The 15,122-nt window shown below is 42.6% G+C and overlaps 1 protein-coding gene across 1 annotated transcript in view; it reads left to right on the top strand.

Annotated features, from left to right (window-relative positions):
* The window catches only part of Gldc (glycine decarboxylase), a 93,152-nt gene that overhangs the window by 27,980 nt on the left and 50,050 nt on the right, over window positions 1-15,122 (top strand). The window contains exons 5-10 of the mRNA XM_036209422.1: window positions 3,022-3,099; window positions 4,469-4,616; window positions 4,935-5,131; window positions 6,489-6,585; window positions 11,384-11,489; window positions 13,622-13,761. Of these exons, the coding sequence (XP_036065315.1) occupies window positions 3,022-3,099; window positions 4,469-4,616; window positions 4,935-5,131; window positions 6,489-6,585; window positions 11,384-11,489; window positions 13,622-13,761 (766 nt within the window). The remainder of the gene's footprint in view (window positions 1-3,021; window positions 3,100-4,468; window positions 4,617-4,934; window positions 5,132-6,488; window positions 6,586-11,383; window positions 11,490-13,621; window positions 13,762-15,122) is intronic.

Genomic DNA, 15,122 nt, shown 5'->3' with positions numbered 1-15,122 from the left:
CCCTTGTTACCTGAAATATTGGGAGGAGTGGAGAGTGGGAGGGGCTGACTTGTGTAGTGGATCGCAATCAGCAACACTTCTTCAGAAGACTTTTCTATGTTTGAGATTTACCTTGTTTTCCTTTATTTTTCTTTTATGCCCCCCATACCCATTCCCACTTGTTGTACTGTATATAAACCCAGGGCCTTGGGTATGCTCTGACACTCAACTGTACTCTTAGTTCTTGGCTTTTTGAGGCCATAAGGACTTGAACTCGAGATATACCTGCCCTTCTCAGTGCTGTCCTTTCAGGCATATGCATCTCCACCTGCCTTTGTTTCCTATTTTTACAATGTATTTTGAACACCTCATTCTTTCTTAGCTTTCTAGAATAGGGCTTTGGGTTTTTTGTTCATTTTGCATGCATGTGTTTGTGCATGTGTGTGTGCATTTGTGTGTGTGTGCATTTGTGTGTGGGTGCCTATGGAAGTCAGAAAAATGTCAGATCCCCTTAGACCCACCCAAAGTGGTTTGGAAAACTGAACTAGGGTCCTCTGGAAGAGCAGCAAGTGCTCTTAATCACAGAGCCATCTCTCCAGCCCCAGAATAGGACTTTTGTGTCTGTGGCATGGAAGTGCCATGGTTATTTAACATCACATCTGCTGCTACACATTTAATTTGTTTTTACCATATTCTGTTACTAAAAACATACCATGTGCATCCCTGAAATAAAGCTGTCCCAGAAATTCTAATTCTTGCTGAGGATCCATTTCCAGAAGTTATTGGGTCACAGGGCACAGTTAACAATCACTACAGTTCACCTTCCTCCATGCTCTCTCTGCCTTGGAAGACTATTGGAACACATCTTCCTGGAAGAATTCTTGTGTAGGTTGGGAAATCTGCCACATGGTGTCATTTAAGATTTGGTGCCTCTGTCTGTGAGTGTATTACTTGGCTCCCACATATGTGGGACTATCAGGGTGCAGGTGGGTATAGACTCACTCAAGGTATGAAGATCCTTGTGGTGAAGCCCATCAGGGGCCCTTCTGCTTCTTCAGCAGCCTTGAAGGTAAGTTCAGGTCCTTCATGGGAGACACACAGGCACATAGGGTAGTCATTTACATATCCTCTTAGTTACTATTGTCCGCTTTTTAGTGATTTTTAATAATTTTTGTTCCCTCCTTTTGAATCTTAAAATTATTTCTATCCTTCCAGGCAGGATCTCATAGTCCAGGCTGGCCTGGAACTCCCCAGATAGCTGAGGATGACCTTAAAGTTCTGATGTTTTTGTTTTCATATTCCAAGTGGTAGAGTTACAGACACACACCACCACACGCAGTTTATGTCACACTGAGGATCGAATCCAGGGTCTCATACATGCTAGGCAAGCACTCTACCAACTGAGCCACATCCTAGCCCCCAGTGGTAGCCTTTATCTCATACCCACTGAAGTGAAGGTGTTCGTTCTGTGCTTACTCGATTGTTTGGGCTGAGGCTTTCCTACCTGCCCTGCATGGCTTGCCTCTAGCTGAGCTGCTCCCCCTCAGTAATGCTGCTTCTCTCCTTTCTCCTTGGGGCTGCATCTAGATTAGCTTTGGTACGTGCATTCACCTGTAGAAGTCATTGTAAAGTAGAGTTGACTCAGGTCATTGAGTCCCTACTAACATTTTTCTCCCAATTTGTTTCCATTCAAACTGGGGGAAGTATTTCCCACTAGGTAATTATTTGTTTTAACCACCCCAACTTGACATATTCCTTCATTAAGTTGATATCTATGCCAAAGGTAATTGCTATATTGCTATGCTATAATCCTAGCACTCAGGAGGCTATAGCAGGAAGCTTGCTTGTCAGTTCAAGGCCAGTCTAGACTGAGATCCTCTCTCAAAACAGAAACAAAACAAACAATAAAACAAATTATATGTAATACAAAAGTAATACCTGTATTTAATGAAAAAAAAAATCTATCAAACTTAGTGGAATATAATTCAAAGTAAAACATGCTTTTTTCTAGTGTAAGCCTCCAAAGAAACCATTGTGTATCTACTGGGAAATTAATAGTGTAGCATGACACACAAGTGCATACACTCTGTGCCCTTTTTGCTTTGTCCAGATATGCACTTGTACCTGAATCGTTACATAGTCACATTGGCCTTGTTTCCTGAAACCGTAGAAAGGGAAAGTCTCCCAGCACCTGCACCCTAGAGCCTACCCAGCTCAGCTTGAGGTCTTCCTGTGGTGCATCTCACCTTGGTTCTTTCCCATGGTGTTGGTGAGGACACTTGGCTTAGATCATCTCTAAGTGTTCCTGTTCCTTAAACTCTTGTTTACTTTTGTTTACTTTTGTATGTGTGTGTGCACATGTGTGTGCATGCTGAGAGGCTAGGAAGCAATCCCTGGGGGTCAGTTCTCCTTACGCTCTGTTGAGGCAGAGTCTGCCTTGTTTCGCCCAACTAAGACTCTAAGCTGAAGTACCCATGGGATAACAAAATTCTAAGATGTGTTACTTTAGAACAGTTTTTGGTGGTTTTTTTTTTTTGGGGGGGGGTAGTGATTTCAATCCTCTTATACTTAATATTTACCCTTTTCTTTTTATTATGATATATATATATATTTAATTGGGTTGATTTTTATTAAATTATGTTAGAACAGGGTTGAATTTCAGGGGGTCGCAGTCAGGAACTACCAGTCATTAATCATTCAGTTCTTTTTACACTATGCTTAGATTTTCCCCTCACTGCTTTGCCTTCTTAGAAACTCTGATTTTAGTGCTGAGAAAGTGGCTCAGTTGATAGAGAACTTGGTCTGGGTTAAGCCGTAGCAGCACCACCTATATAAGTCTTAGTGACACACGCCTGCGATCTCATCTCAGCGCTGTGCAGGCAAGAGGCCCAGAAGTTTAGTTAGAGGTCAGGCTGGCATACCCAAGACCCTGTCTCAACAAAGAAAAAGAAACAAAACAAACAAATAAATGAAAAACTTGATATTTCAAAGTCTTTGGGGGGATGTTCAAGTTTGAATGAGCTTTTTTTTTCTTTCCAACAGACACAACAAGAGGAAGAAGTTTTTTGTGGATCCGCGTTGCCACCCACAGACCATAGCTGTTGTCCAGACTCGAGCCAAGTAATTGATTTAATTTGTGTTTTGAACCAAGGGGTAATATCATATTACCTCTGCCTCATCTCTCTTTCCCACTTCCGGTCTGATTGGAAGTGAACCTGCTTTACGCTGAGTTTACTGAGTCTCCCCCCCCACCCCCCACCCCCCCACACACTAATTTCTTCTATGGATGCCTCTGCTAAGTCCCATGTGAGTACTGAGGGACAAATACATGGTGAGTTTAGTTGCCTTTGCTCTGTAGCAAGTTACCATGCTACTGTCACCTTCTGGTAAAACTTTATTAAAATCGGTTTGAGGCAGGAGGATTTCAAGTCTGAGGCAAGAATGAGCCAGGTGGTAGAAACCTGTCCCAAATAGACACTAGGGCTAAGGCTCAGTAGGAGGGCACTTGTGCCAAGTGGGTGAGGCTCCGGGTTCAATCCCTGGTGCCATGAAGGAAACAAGTCAGAGGACTTGTGTCCCAGTGGATAAATATATAAGCAAAAAATGAACTAAAGTAACCTCAGCAATGTTTTGGACGGTTGGAAAACCAGAACTCTCACACAAACGGCTAGCGTCTTGTGTGTGCTTCCTGCAGATGGAGTTCCTCAGGAATCCACGCAATACCCAGAGCGCTGTGAATAGCTCTAAGTGCCTTCGCATCTCTTTAGTCCTATAAGCAACTGAAACATCCCCAGCTCAGCCACCACTGGATTTGCTTTCTGCCTTGGAAACGTGAGGCATGCTTCTGCCTCATACCACCCTTGGGAAGGATTTCAAGTCATTGTTAGAGGGTTTTGAGAACCCAAGGAAGTCCTTCCTATCATCGGGGTGTTTTTCATTTACCATAGCTGACCCGGAGTAAATGTCACAGTGACGGCTCTGTTGCTGTAGGTATTGGGTCTTCAGCTCGTGGAGGTGATATCCCTTTCAGGAGTCGGTTGGGGAGTTGAGGGAAGGGTGTGGGAAGGACAGAAGAAAGAGACAGCAGAGGGAGGCGTGCATGTGAGTTGGCATGGAGGAAAGGTCAAGCATGAGAGGAGGTGGGGCTGGAAGGATGCTGAGGGATCGCCCAGGAAATGAATACAGTCTCCCTGGAAACAAGCTGGTGCTAGTTCCATTTTCTGAGCTGGCATGGTGGCTGGAGAGATGGCTCAGCTGGCCTGACAGCCTCAGCTCTGTCTCCAGAAGCCATGGTAGAAAGAGAAAGCTCACTCTCCAAAGTTGTCCTCTGACCTCTATACATGTGCCTTGGCATGTAAGCATCTGCACTCACAAACACACACACACACACACACACACACACACACACACACACACACACACTCATACACACACAATAACAATAATAATAATGATGATGATGAAAACAAATTTTCCCTTGTACTTACAGATATAGGGGGGTGCTTGTTGAGCTGAAGTTACCCCATGAAATGGATTTCAGTGGCAGAGATGTCAGTGGGGTGCTGTTCCAGTACCCAGACACTGAGGGAAAGGTGGAGGACTTCACAGAACTTGTAGAAAGAGCCCATCAGACTGGGGTAGGTAAGCCCCTTCTTGCAGCCCAGGGAGGTATGTCCCAGTTCTCATATATGTCTGCCTTTTGGTGTATTTTAATTTCTTTGCAATTACCACATGGAATGGTGAAATTCTCTTTTCCCTTCCTCCTTGTTAATGTCAATCACTAATTTGTGGTGCTCAGTGGCATCCAGTAAATAGTTGTTGCATGAATGAACAAGCAAATGGAATTTCCAGAAATGCACCCTCCCTGCCAGTGCATCTGTAATAGGGATAACTCCTGTGGCCTCACAACTCAGGAGAAAGTAATAACCTTGATCTCCTCTCCATTTCCTCTCCAGAGCCTGACCTGCTGTGCCACCGACCTTTTAGCTCTGTGTATTTTGAGGCCACCTGGAGAGTTTGGAGTGGACATTGCCCTGGGCAACTCCCAGAGATTTGGAGTGCCACTGGGCTATGGGGGACCACATGCAGCCTTTTTTGCTGTCAGAGAAAACCTGGTGAGGATGATGCCTGGAAGGATGGTGGGGGTGACAAGGTAAAGTTTCACACCCCCTTTTTGTGATTATGACCTCCCCTATTCTTTTTCTTTCACTGTTTTAAAGATTCATTTTCATTTTGTACGTGTGTGTGCCTGTATGTGTGTGTGTGTGACTGTAAGCCATGTGTGTCTAGGTGCCCAAGGAGACCAGAAGAGGGCATCGGACCCCCTGAATGAAGCTGGAGCTATAGGCAGTTGTGAGTTGCCCAGTGTGGGTGTGTAGAAACAAATTGGGTCCTCTAGAAGAGCAGCAAGTGCTCAACAGCTGAGCCACCTCTTCAGCCCAACCCTCCCCTCCCGTCCCTTCCTCTCCCCTCCCCTCCCTGTTCTTTTCTCTGATTTCTCTCCAAATTTAATTGGCCCATATCAGGTGATTAAAGACAAGTACAACACAAATTAAGAAGAGAGAGAGTCCATCTGGGTGTGCACTGGTACTTCTGCACACTGTAATTCAGACAGTATGAAAAAGTATTTGCATGCTAATCATGTACGGGCAATCTCGGTTGATGGAGGCCTGAGGAGACCTATGTATTTTAAGTGCTTTGTGACTAACCAGTTTCTTAAGTATCCCATTGTGGAAGGAAGAACTCACTTATGCAAGTTGTCCTTTACACACACACACACACACACACACACACACACACACACACCCCAAAAACAAGTGCAGAGAGGGATTAGCACAAACTGAGTGTGATCCAATGGGTGTCTAGAGGTTCCTGCCATGTAGCTTTGAGTCTTGATAGCTTCTTTTTGATGGTGCTTCCTTCTTAGGTTAAGATTTGTACTGGAGAAATCTCCATTTTATCATAGTTCCCAAAAGCTATCTATCTGTCTGTCTGTCTGTCTGTCTATCTTTCTTTCTTTCTTTCTTTCTTTCTTTCTTTCTTTCTTTCTTTCTTTCTTTCTTTCTATTACATTAAACAGGGGAAATGTTTGTGAGGTAAGTAGTGAGACTGTTAGCATTCTTTTCTGTTTTCTTAGTAAGTATTCAGTCTCTCCAAACCTCTAGAGAAAAAATTCTGTTTTCTCAGTTTATCTCCCTTTTCTGTCTATCAGTCATGGAGATCAAGTGACAGATGTTCCTTTGTCCCATCACCCTGTTAGACAGAAGAATTCCTGGGACATTCCCTATCACTGTTCCAGGCTTTAGTATATATGTCTCAGTGCCTCAAAGTTCAAATTAAAAACCTATATATAGTCGTATTTAGAAAAGGGACATTTGGAAGTTGGATTTTTATGAACTTGCCCTGCCCCCCAAACCTACCGAATTCCCTTCAGCTGGGAAGCAAGTGCATCTAAGAGAATCCTGGTGCTGTGGTTATCTGTGCTGACTGGATGTGTTACCTCGATCCAGGGATGCCACAGGGAAAGAAGTGTATCGCCTTGCTCTTCAGACCAGAGAACAACACATTCGGAGAGACAAAGCCACCAGCAACATCTGCACTGCTCAGGTACGTGCCACATCCCACCTGACTGCTGAATGATGGGAGGATTTCACTGGTCCTCTCTTCTTTCTCATTCATTCCCCACTGTGGCTGGAAGTTTCTCCTGTCCTGCCTGGCCACACAATCCAGAGGAATCTCTCCACCCATGGTCCTGCAGCTGCTTCTAAAATAATCACTCAGAGGCTTAATATTAATTACAAACTATATGGTCTATGGCTCAAGCTTCTTGCTAGCTCTTACAACTTAGCTCAACTCATTTCTATTAATCTATGTATCACCATGTGTTCCGTGGCTTTACCTGTGTCCCAGTACATGTTGCTCCTTGGACGGTGGACTGGTATCTTCCCCAACTCTCTGTATCTCTGCTTGGATTTCCTGCCTACCACTAAGCTGCCTTGTCATAGGCCAAAACTGCTTTATTTATCAGCCAATGGGAGCAACATATATATTCACAGCATACAGAAAGACATCACACAGCCCTTGGTGGGGCACAGAAAATCTTCTGACTACATACCACTTGCTGAACCATGTACACTAGAGATGGCAGATCTTACTGACAGAAAAGCCTGGTCTTGTATCTTACTGCTGTTCTAGGTCACACTTTGCCTTTACATTCATTTCTTCGATGGCTCAGTGGTGAAGAATGCTTGCTGTTCCTCTAGAGGATCCAAGTTGGGTTCCCAGAACCATGTTGGGAGATTCATAGCTGCCTGAAACACTAGCTCCAGTGGATCCAAAGCCCTCTTCTGATCTCTGAGCACACCCAGACACATGTGATATGCATTCACCAAGACACACACGCATACAAACACACCTACAGGTAAATCAAAATCAATCTTTAAAAAAAGATATCATTGAGTTGGGTGGTGGTGGCACACGCCTTTAATCCCAACACTCGGGAGGCAGAGGCAGGTGGATCTCTATGAGTTCAAGGCCAGTTTGGTCTACAGAGTGAGATCCAGGACTGGCACCAAAATATTACATGGAGAAACCTTGTTTCAAAGAAAAAAAAAGAGACATCATTGTGTTTATTTTGCCTAAAATCACACCTTCAACATCTTAAACTGATTAAGTTAAGGGAAAGGATAAAGGGATACCCTTTAATTTCCATGTACTTTGAGTGTATTTACTATGAAGTACTGGGCTCATGGTCTCTCGAATTCTTAACCATGGGGCAGTCTGTATGGGTGGGAATGCGGCATCATCTCTTTGAGCTACAATGGAAGATCTCTAAGAAGGAGGCCAGGAGGGCAGAGGTGATGTGATAGAGGGGAAGGTCCAAACTGGTATCTTCTGGCAGTCATTCTTTGGGGGTCATAAAAGGGGTTCCTGAAACTGACAGAATAGATAGTGATTCGGGGGCTTCTGCCCTCCTTGAAGTAGCTTCAGGGATGGAGTCAGACTTTAGAGACTCAGCCAAGGCCCAGCATGAGAAGTACACACACACACACACACACACACACACACACACACACACATCGCCAAAAATAGGCACAGCCAGGTGTGGTGGCACGTGCCTTTATACAGCACTAAGGAGGCAGGGCAGGCAGGTCTTATGATCTTCTAAAAGAGTACCTAGTGCTCTTAATGGCTGAACCATCTCTCCAGCACCTGTTCTTTCTTTTTTCTTCAAATTTTATGCATGCATGCATGTGATAGATGCATTTGTGTCCTGGCACGTTTGCGGAGGTCAGAGAACAACTTGCATGAATCAGTTCTCCCGTTCTACTGTGGAATCTGGAAATCAAACTCAGGTTATTAGGTTTGCAATATTCTTACCCACTGATCCACCTCTCTGGCCTTTTTCCTTCAAAATTTGAAAATCATTTTCCAAGCATACTGGCCTGTCTACAATGAACAAAGTTAGGTGGCTGCTTTATCTGTAATTCCTTTAGTTTGTGTATCGCTCTGTCGTCGTTTTTCTGTATGTTTCCAGTAGTTATGAAAATGGTATATATATATATATATATATATATATATATATATATATATATATATATATATATATATATATATATATATAAACATAAAGAAAATCAGGAGCTGGAGAGATGGCTCAGAGGTTAAGAGCACTGACTGCTCTTCCAGAGGTCCTGAGTTCAATTCCCAGTAACCACATGGTGGCTCTCAACCATCTGTCATGAGATCTGGTGCCCTCTTCTGGCAGGAAGTCATAATGCTGTATACATAATAAATAAATAAATCTTAAGAAAGAAAGAAAGAAAGAAAGAAAGAAAGAAAGAAAGAAAGAAAGAAAGAAAGAAAGAAAGGAAATCACATTTGCCCTGGGGATGGCCATAGTCTGTCTTCCCTGGTTTTTATCTTTGCATTTTTCTGACTATCTAGTTTTTCATGCCATTGTTCCTTTTCCCAACTTGTTCTGCAGTTGCTCACAATACTCTAGTGTCTTTGTCAGCAGGCGGTTGCTCTTCTGCTAAGACGTGGCTGACCTTTCCTGAGCGTTCCCCTCTGTGCTGTCCTTGAGTGTCCTCTGCTGCTGCTTCTGTCAACTGTTGCTTGTTCTTAGTCCTGCATCTTCCCAAGTGCCATCATGCGGTCCACACTGAAGTTCTCTTAGATATGTGTCATTGATGGAGCATGGCTATTTTTTTCTTTTAATCTCTGAAAGTCTGTTAACGGATTATATTTTAAATCTTCCCATAAACTTGTGGTCTAACCAGTGTAAAAGTTCTCACCATGTCCTGTGCCCCACCCCTTTTTCTCACTTTTCTTTGAATTGTTCTCATGTATCCCAGGGGAGCCTCAAAACTACTATTTAACTAAGAAAACTCTTAAATTTCTGATTCTTCCAGCCTCTAGAACTTGGAAGGTAAAGGTAGGAGGATCATGATTTCAAGACCACCTTAGGCAGCATAATAAGACCACTTTCCCCAAAGAAAGATAATAGAGACTTAGTTTCAATATATAAAATGATGTATGTGCTTTACAAGAGGCAGGAGAATGTCTAGGCAAAGCAGAGACAAAGAAAATCAGAGTTCAGAGGATTGGATCTGGAACAAAGAATATTCAATCTGATCAGAATATGTTTATATGTTTGTATAAACAAAGCTTTTTCTTTATTTGTTTACCTTAGGGTTTTTTTTTGTTTTGTTTTGTTTTGTTTTTTTTTTTTTTGGTTTTTTTTGAGACAGGGTTTCTCTGTGTAACATCTCTGGCTGTCCTGGACTAGCTCTGTATCCCAGACTGGCCTCAGACTCACAGAGATCCACCTGCCTCTGCCTCCCAAGTGCTGGGATTACAGGTGTGCGCCACCACCGCCCAGCTAGCAAAGCTTTTAAAAAGGTAAATGGAAAACAGAGTTTAAAAAAGTCCCCCAGAAAGCCAGGTATGGGGGTACATGCCTGAAATCTCTGCAGTAGGGAAACTGAGGCAGGCGGATTCTGAATTCAAAGCCAACCTGAGTCAGACGGCAAGAGCCTGTTAACAGTGAAATAGTAGAAGGTGGCGGAGATGAGATGGTTCAGTGGGGAGTGGTCCTTGCACACGGGCCCCATGACCCAACTTTCAACCACATTGCCCACAAAGTAGCAGATGATTGGCTTCCAAGAATTGACATCTTACTTCTATGTGCTGTTCTCTCTCTGTCTCTGTCTCTCTGTCTCTCTGTCTCTCTCTCTCTCTCTCTCATACACACACAAATGGTATATGAGATAAATATAAAGGTATGCAGGTCAATACACACACACACACACACACACACACAACTTTTAAAACATTTCAGAGCCTGCAAGGTGTGGTGGCACATGCTTTTAATTTTAATTCCAGGATTCAGGAGGCAGAAGATGGCAGATTTTTGTGAGTTTGAAGCCAGCCTGATCTATATTCTGAGGTCTAGGACAGCCAGGGTTACATAGAGACAGTCCCTGTCTCAAACAAAACAAAACAAAATACCAGATAAATTACAGGGCCTGGAAAGATGACTCTGTGTTAAGATTCCTTACTGCTTTTGAAAAGGACCTGGGTTCAGTTTACAGCATCCATGTGGTGGCTCATAACTGTCTGTAACTTCAGTCCCAGAGGATCCAATTCCTTTTCTAACCTCCATGGGTTCCTGAATACATGTGGTGCACATACATAACTCAGGCACACACATACGTGTAATATTAAGTGAATGAATATTTTAAAATAACATTCATGTACTTAATGTATCTGTATGAGTGTGGGCACACACATGCTATGACACTTGTGTGTCAGTCAGGGGACAGTCCCTGGTATCAGGTATTACACTTCTGTGTCTGTCTTTATGTGCGTTCTGGAAGATGTGAACACAGGCCCTTTCACTTTGGGGTAAATGCTTTACCCTTGCCATCTCACCCAGGCCTCACTGAAGTTCAGTCTCTTGTGGTTTAGCTTCAGAAGAATTGTTTTCTTGGAATTTTTGAGTGTTTGAAAATTGCTTGTTGTTTTTATTCTTGAAGAAATGTTTAATTGTGCATAAAATCCCCGGATCTCCCCTTTTCCTCATTGAGGTCTTTATCGCTCCACTGACTTCCAACAGTAGCTATTGCTTGCTACTGACATCAGCCTGCTTTCCTCTTATGACTGACATGATCCTGTTGGACTAGTGAGATGCCTTCATAAGGCTTGGTATGATGACTTTAGTGCTATTTCCCTCGGGCTCTATAAGTGGTTTTTGATTGTCATAGAGATGTCATTTTGACTCATTTTTCTTCATTTTGAGCATCCTAAGACTAAGAGGAATGATTATTCCTCCCTCCCACTACCTGTCTTCCAATACATTGTTGCACATTGTTGATTCCATAAATGCTCTTTCTTGTTTCAGGCACTCTTAGCCAACATGGCTGCCATGTTTGCCATTTATCATGGTTCCCATGGGCTGAAGCATATCGCTAAAAGGGTTCATAATGCCACTCTGATTTTGTCTGAAGGTGAGTCGGTTATGTTTCCAGCATAACAAGATTGATACATATGACCAAGCATAAAGACTTGGGGTGTGTCCAACACTGAATACAGAGGTCAGATAAAAAAGAGGACAATATTTTTAACATCTATGACAGTATGACAGACTTTTTTTTTCTCTTTCTTTTCTTTTTTTTTTTTAGACAGGGTCTCACTATGTAGCCCTGGCTAGCCTGCAATTCACCATGTAAACCAAACAGGCTTTGAACTCAAGTGATACCTTTTTCTCTGCCTCCCGAGTACTAGGACAAAAGGTGTGTGTCACCACACTCAGTGAGGGTTGGTATTTGTAATAGATGACAATTTAGAAATAGATAAATATACAAAAATGACCAGTGAACCCCTATAATTTCAACCTCATTATTAATCCAGGACCTATTTTATTTTGTTGTGTTCTTGACAAAGTTTTGTATAGTTCAGACAACCTAAAGCTTATGATGTAGCTAAAGATAACCTTGAACTCATGATCCTCTGTCTGCCTTCCAAGTGATGAGATTGCAGACACATGCCACACATACACACTGTTTTATTATTTTTAACTTTTAGTTTTCATATGATTCTGGGGATGAAGCTCAGGATGCTGTGTGTACTCGACCACAGAATTAGTCTCTCAGCCCCTTTCCCTCGGTAAAGATTAAGAAATGTCAATACCCTATTGGTGTAGCTTTTTATGCATGACAGTTAAATATTGTGTATCAAAAGTTCTTAAATTGATGTGGGGAAGATGGCATCACAAACACAGGCCTTGAAATTGTAGAAAAACTCAAAGTTGGCTCAAGACATCCCCCAAGATGAAGTTCTCAGACCAAAGTTCTCAGCACAAAGGATTTTTTTTTTTTAATTTGGCCCAGAAGGATAGAGAGCAGAGATGAGGAACAAAGACAGGAAATAGAGGAAGAGGGAGAAAGGAAGGGAACTAGGGAAACGGGGCAGTAGATGTCCCAGAGGACAAAGGACAGACTCTGGATGGAGAGGAGACAGACATGGCACATAGGAAAATGGTGGTTTATAAAGGTAAAGGGGAAGCATCACATTAGGATAAGGTACTCAATTTTAATTGGCTATGTTAATTATGTGAACCAAAGGGGACTTTTGATTGCTGGACTTCAGGACATTGATAGCTGGACTTTGGTAGTCAGCCTTAAGAAAAGGAAGTGGCCAAATAAGGGACAAGAGCTTGGGGGTTGTCTTTAGAAAAGTAATCTAAGGGTTTGTAACAGGCAGAGGGAACTGAGAAGCACAAGGCCTGCCAGAGCCACATACCCGAGTGGACTAGTGTCCCTTCATAATTCAGGTGCTCAGACACCTCTTTAAAAGCTGGGTATGGCTCAGATTACATTAGCTGTAATCCCAGCCGTGGAGAAGCATTGACTAATGATTGATGGTGTTTACTAGCTGGCTAGTTTAGCTGAGGGGACGTGCTTCAGATGCAGTTTTCCATCCTGTGTCAAACAACAGATGATAGGGCAGGGTTGGAGAAGACACTCGGTGTTGACTTCTGGCCTCCACATGCACCTATTGCACACGTAGAGACGTGCAGAGACTAACCATTTCTAGCTGCCAGAACAGTAACAAAAACCAACTGAAAAAGTGTGCCTGCAATTTGATGCAGCTACACCACTGTTAGGAATTACCTCAGGGAAGTAATCAGACAAGTGTGCAAGGATTGTCCCTTGAAACCTTGTATACAATAAATAGCCCAGTCTTGGGAGCAGGTTGAATGCTTGATAACATGTAATTACTTAATGGTGCATCCATACATTTGACTACTATATAGTTATTGAAAATAATTATGTGGGAACTGATCTATAGATAAGCAAACACACACATATTACAGCTGTTTCTAATATGTACATCAAAATTTATTTCTGGTTGATCTGGTGATTTTTCTTCCCTTGTTTGATAAGTGTTTCATGATTTTCTATAACATAGTAATAAATTCACTTTTAAATACCCCTTTAAAATCCCTTTTAAAACAGCCACGGATATACTGGCCAGGAGAGGAAGAACCTCTAGCAGGAATCACCTCTTGATGTCTGTGACATTGGCGGCTGTTGCGCAGAGCTCTGTCAGAGACTAGTGTGTCCCCTGTCTTGTCTAGGTCTCAAACGAGCAGGACACCAGCTGCAGCATGACCTGTTCTTTGACACCTTGAAGGTTCAGTGTGGCTGTTCAGTGAAGGAGGTGTTGGGCAGAGCCGCTCAGAGGCAAATCAACTTTCGACTCTTCGAAGATGGCACAGTAAGTCAAATGTTTAGTACTTTTTACCAGTTCTTTGAGCTTTCAGGGATTGTCTCATGAAACGCCTTCCATTTTGTTTAACAAAGAGGGACTTAGAGTCTATTTTTTGTAAAGTTTTAAATTTCCAACTTGTACTGTGACTTTTTCAAAGACAAATAAGTTATCCTCAGCTTTTCTCAAGACTGTTTTTGTGTGGGGGAGACTGTTAGATAACAAAGTGAATTAAATGATGAAAAAGCTTACCACATTTAGTTCCTATGGGAGCATCCTGAAGTCATCAGACTGCTGGAAGCCTTGATCCTAACGGGTCCGATGACCTGGGACAGATGTGTGAAGTCGGTGAAAGGAAGAGAACTCTGAGCACCTGTTTCAAACAAGTGGCCCTCGATGGCCTGAGCCATTTCTATTTATACAGTTTCAATGGTTTGCATGAACAGTTTTACAATCAGATTTGTTTCCTTAAGTTTCTAATAATAATTACAGTAGTTTCCAGTTTGTTCCCTTAGCTCATTCCCCTTCCGCCCCCAACTTTCCCTCCGGGAATCATTACCTCCTTGATTCGTAGCTCTAATATTGGAAGCATAAGCAGCGTAGCAAGCAACAAAGGACATTTTCTAACCAGGCACACCTACAGGAGGAACAGTGTGCTCAGCTGGCAGCATTTACGGTTCCAGCGTCATGCAAAGGGAAAGAGACTTTTGCTTCTAGTGGTTAATATTTACCTCTAGTCAAATCTAAGCTCCCACAGTTCTCTCATCCGCCAAAGCTGAATCAATCATTCTTCATTCTATATTATTCTATCTCCTATGGGGGAATATACCACATTTTCTCCTTTTGTCCTATAAACTGCATAACTTAAAAGCTTGCTCTTAATAGTTGGCATTCTTTATCTCTTGTTTTTATGTCCCCTTCCTCTTAGCTATCATGAAAGAGGGCACTATGGTTTCCTATGATTCTGCTTCCTTCCCTGTTCTTAGACTGTTCCCATTAACTCTCAATATCATTTAATAATTTGCATTTCTCCTAGACTCTTGTGGTTAGAATCATTCTCTCCAGAACAGTTATGCAAATTTGTAATGTCATGAACTACTGTGCCTCTTTCAGACTAGCCACAAGGTGCATTAGAAGGCACCATCCTGTTCTTAAGAATCCCGAATTCATGGTCACACTTGAAACTTCAAAGCCTTTAGGAGCTGAATCAGGTCCACTGTATATTTTTAACAACATCCCTTCTGACTGACTTACCCAGAGGAGATTCACCAGGGAGAAGTTTTCCTAATGCAGTAGCCATTCCATCCATAGCTCTGAGAAAGTGAAACCAGAGGCAGCCAACAGTATGATTTGTATAAGGAAAGCAAGGA

This window comes from Onychomys torridus, chromosome 1 (genome assembly GCF_903995425.1).
Source record: "Onychomys torridus chromosome 1, mOncTor1.1, whole genome shotgun sequence".
Taxonomy (NCBI): Eukaryota; Metazoa; Chordata; class Mammalia; order Rodentia; family Cricetidae; genus Onychomys; species Onychomys torridus.
Note: the sequence above shows the minus strand (reverse complement) of the source record. Positions and strands in the feature narration are given on the sequence as shown.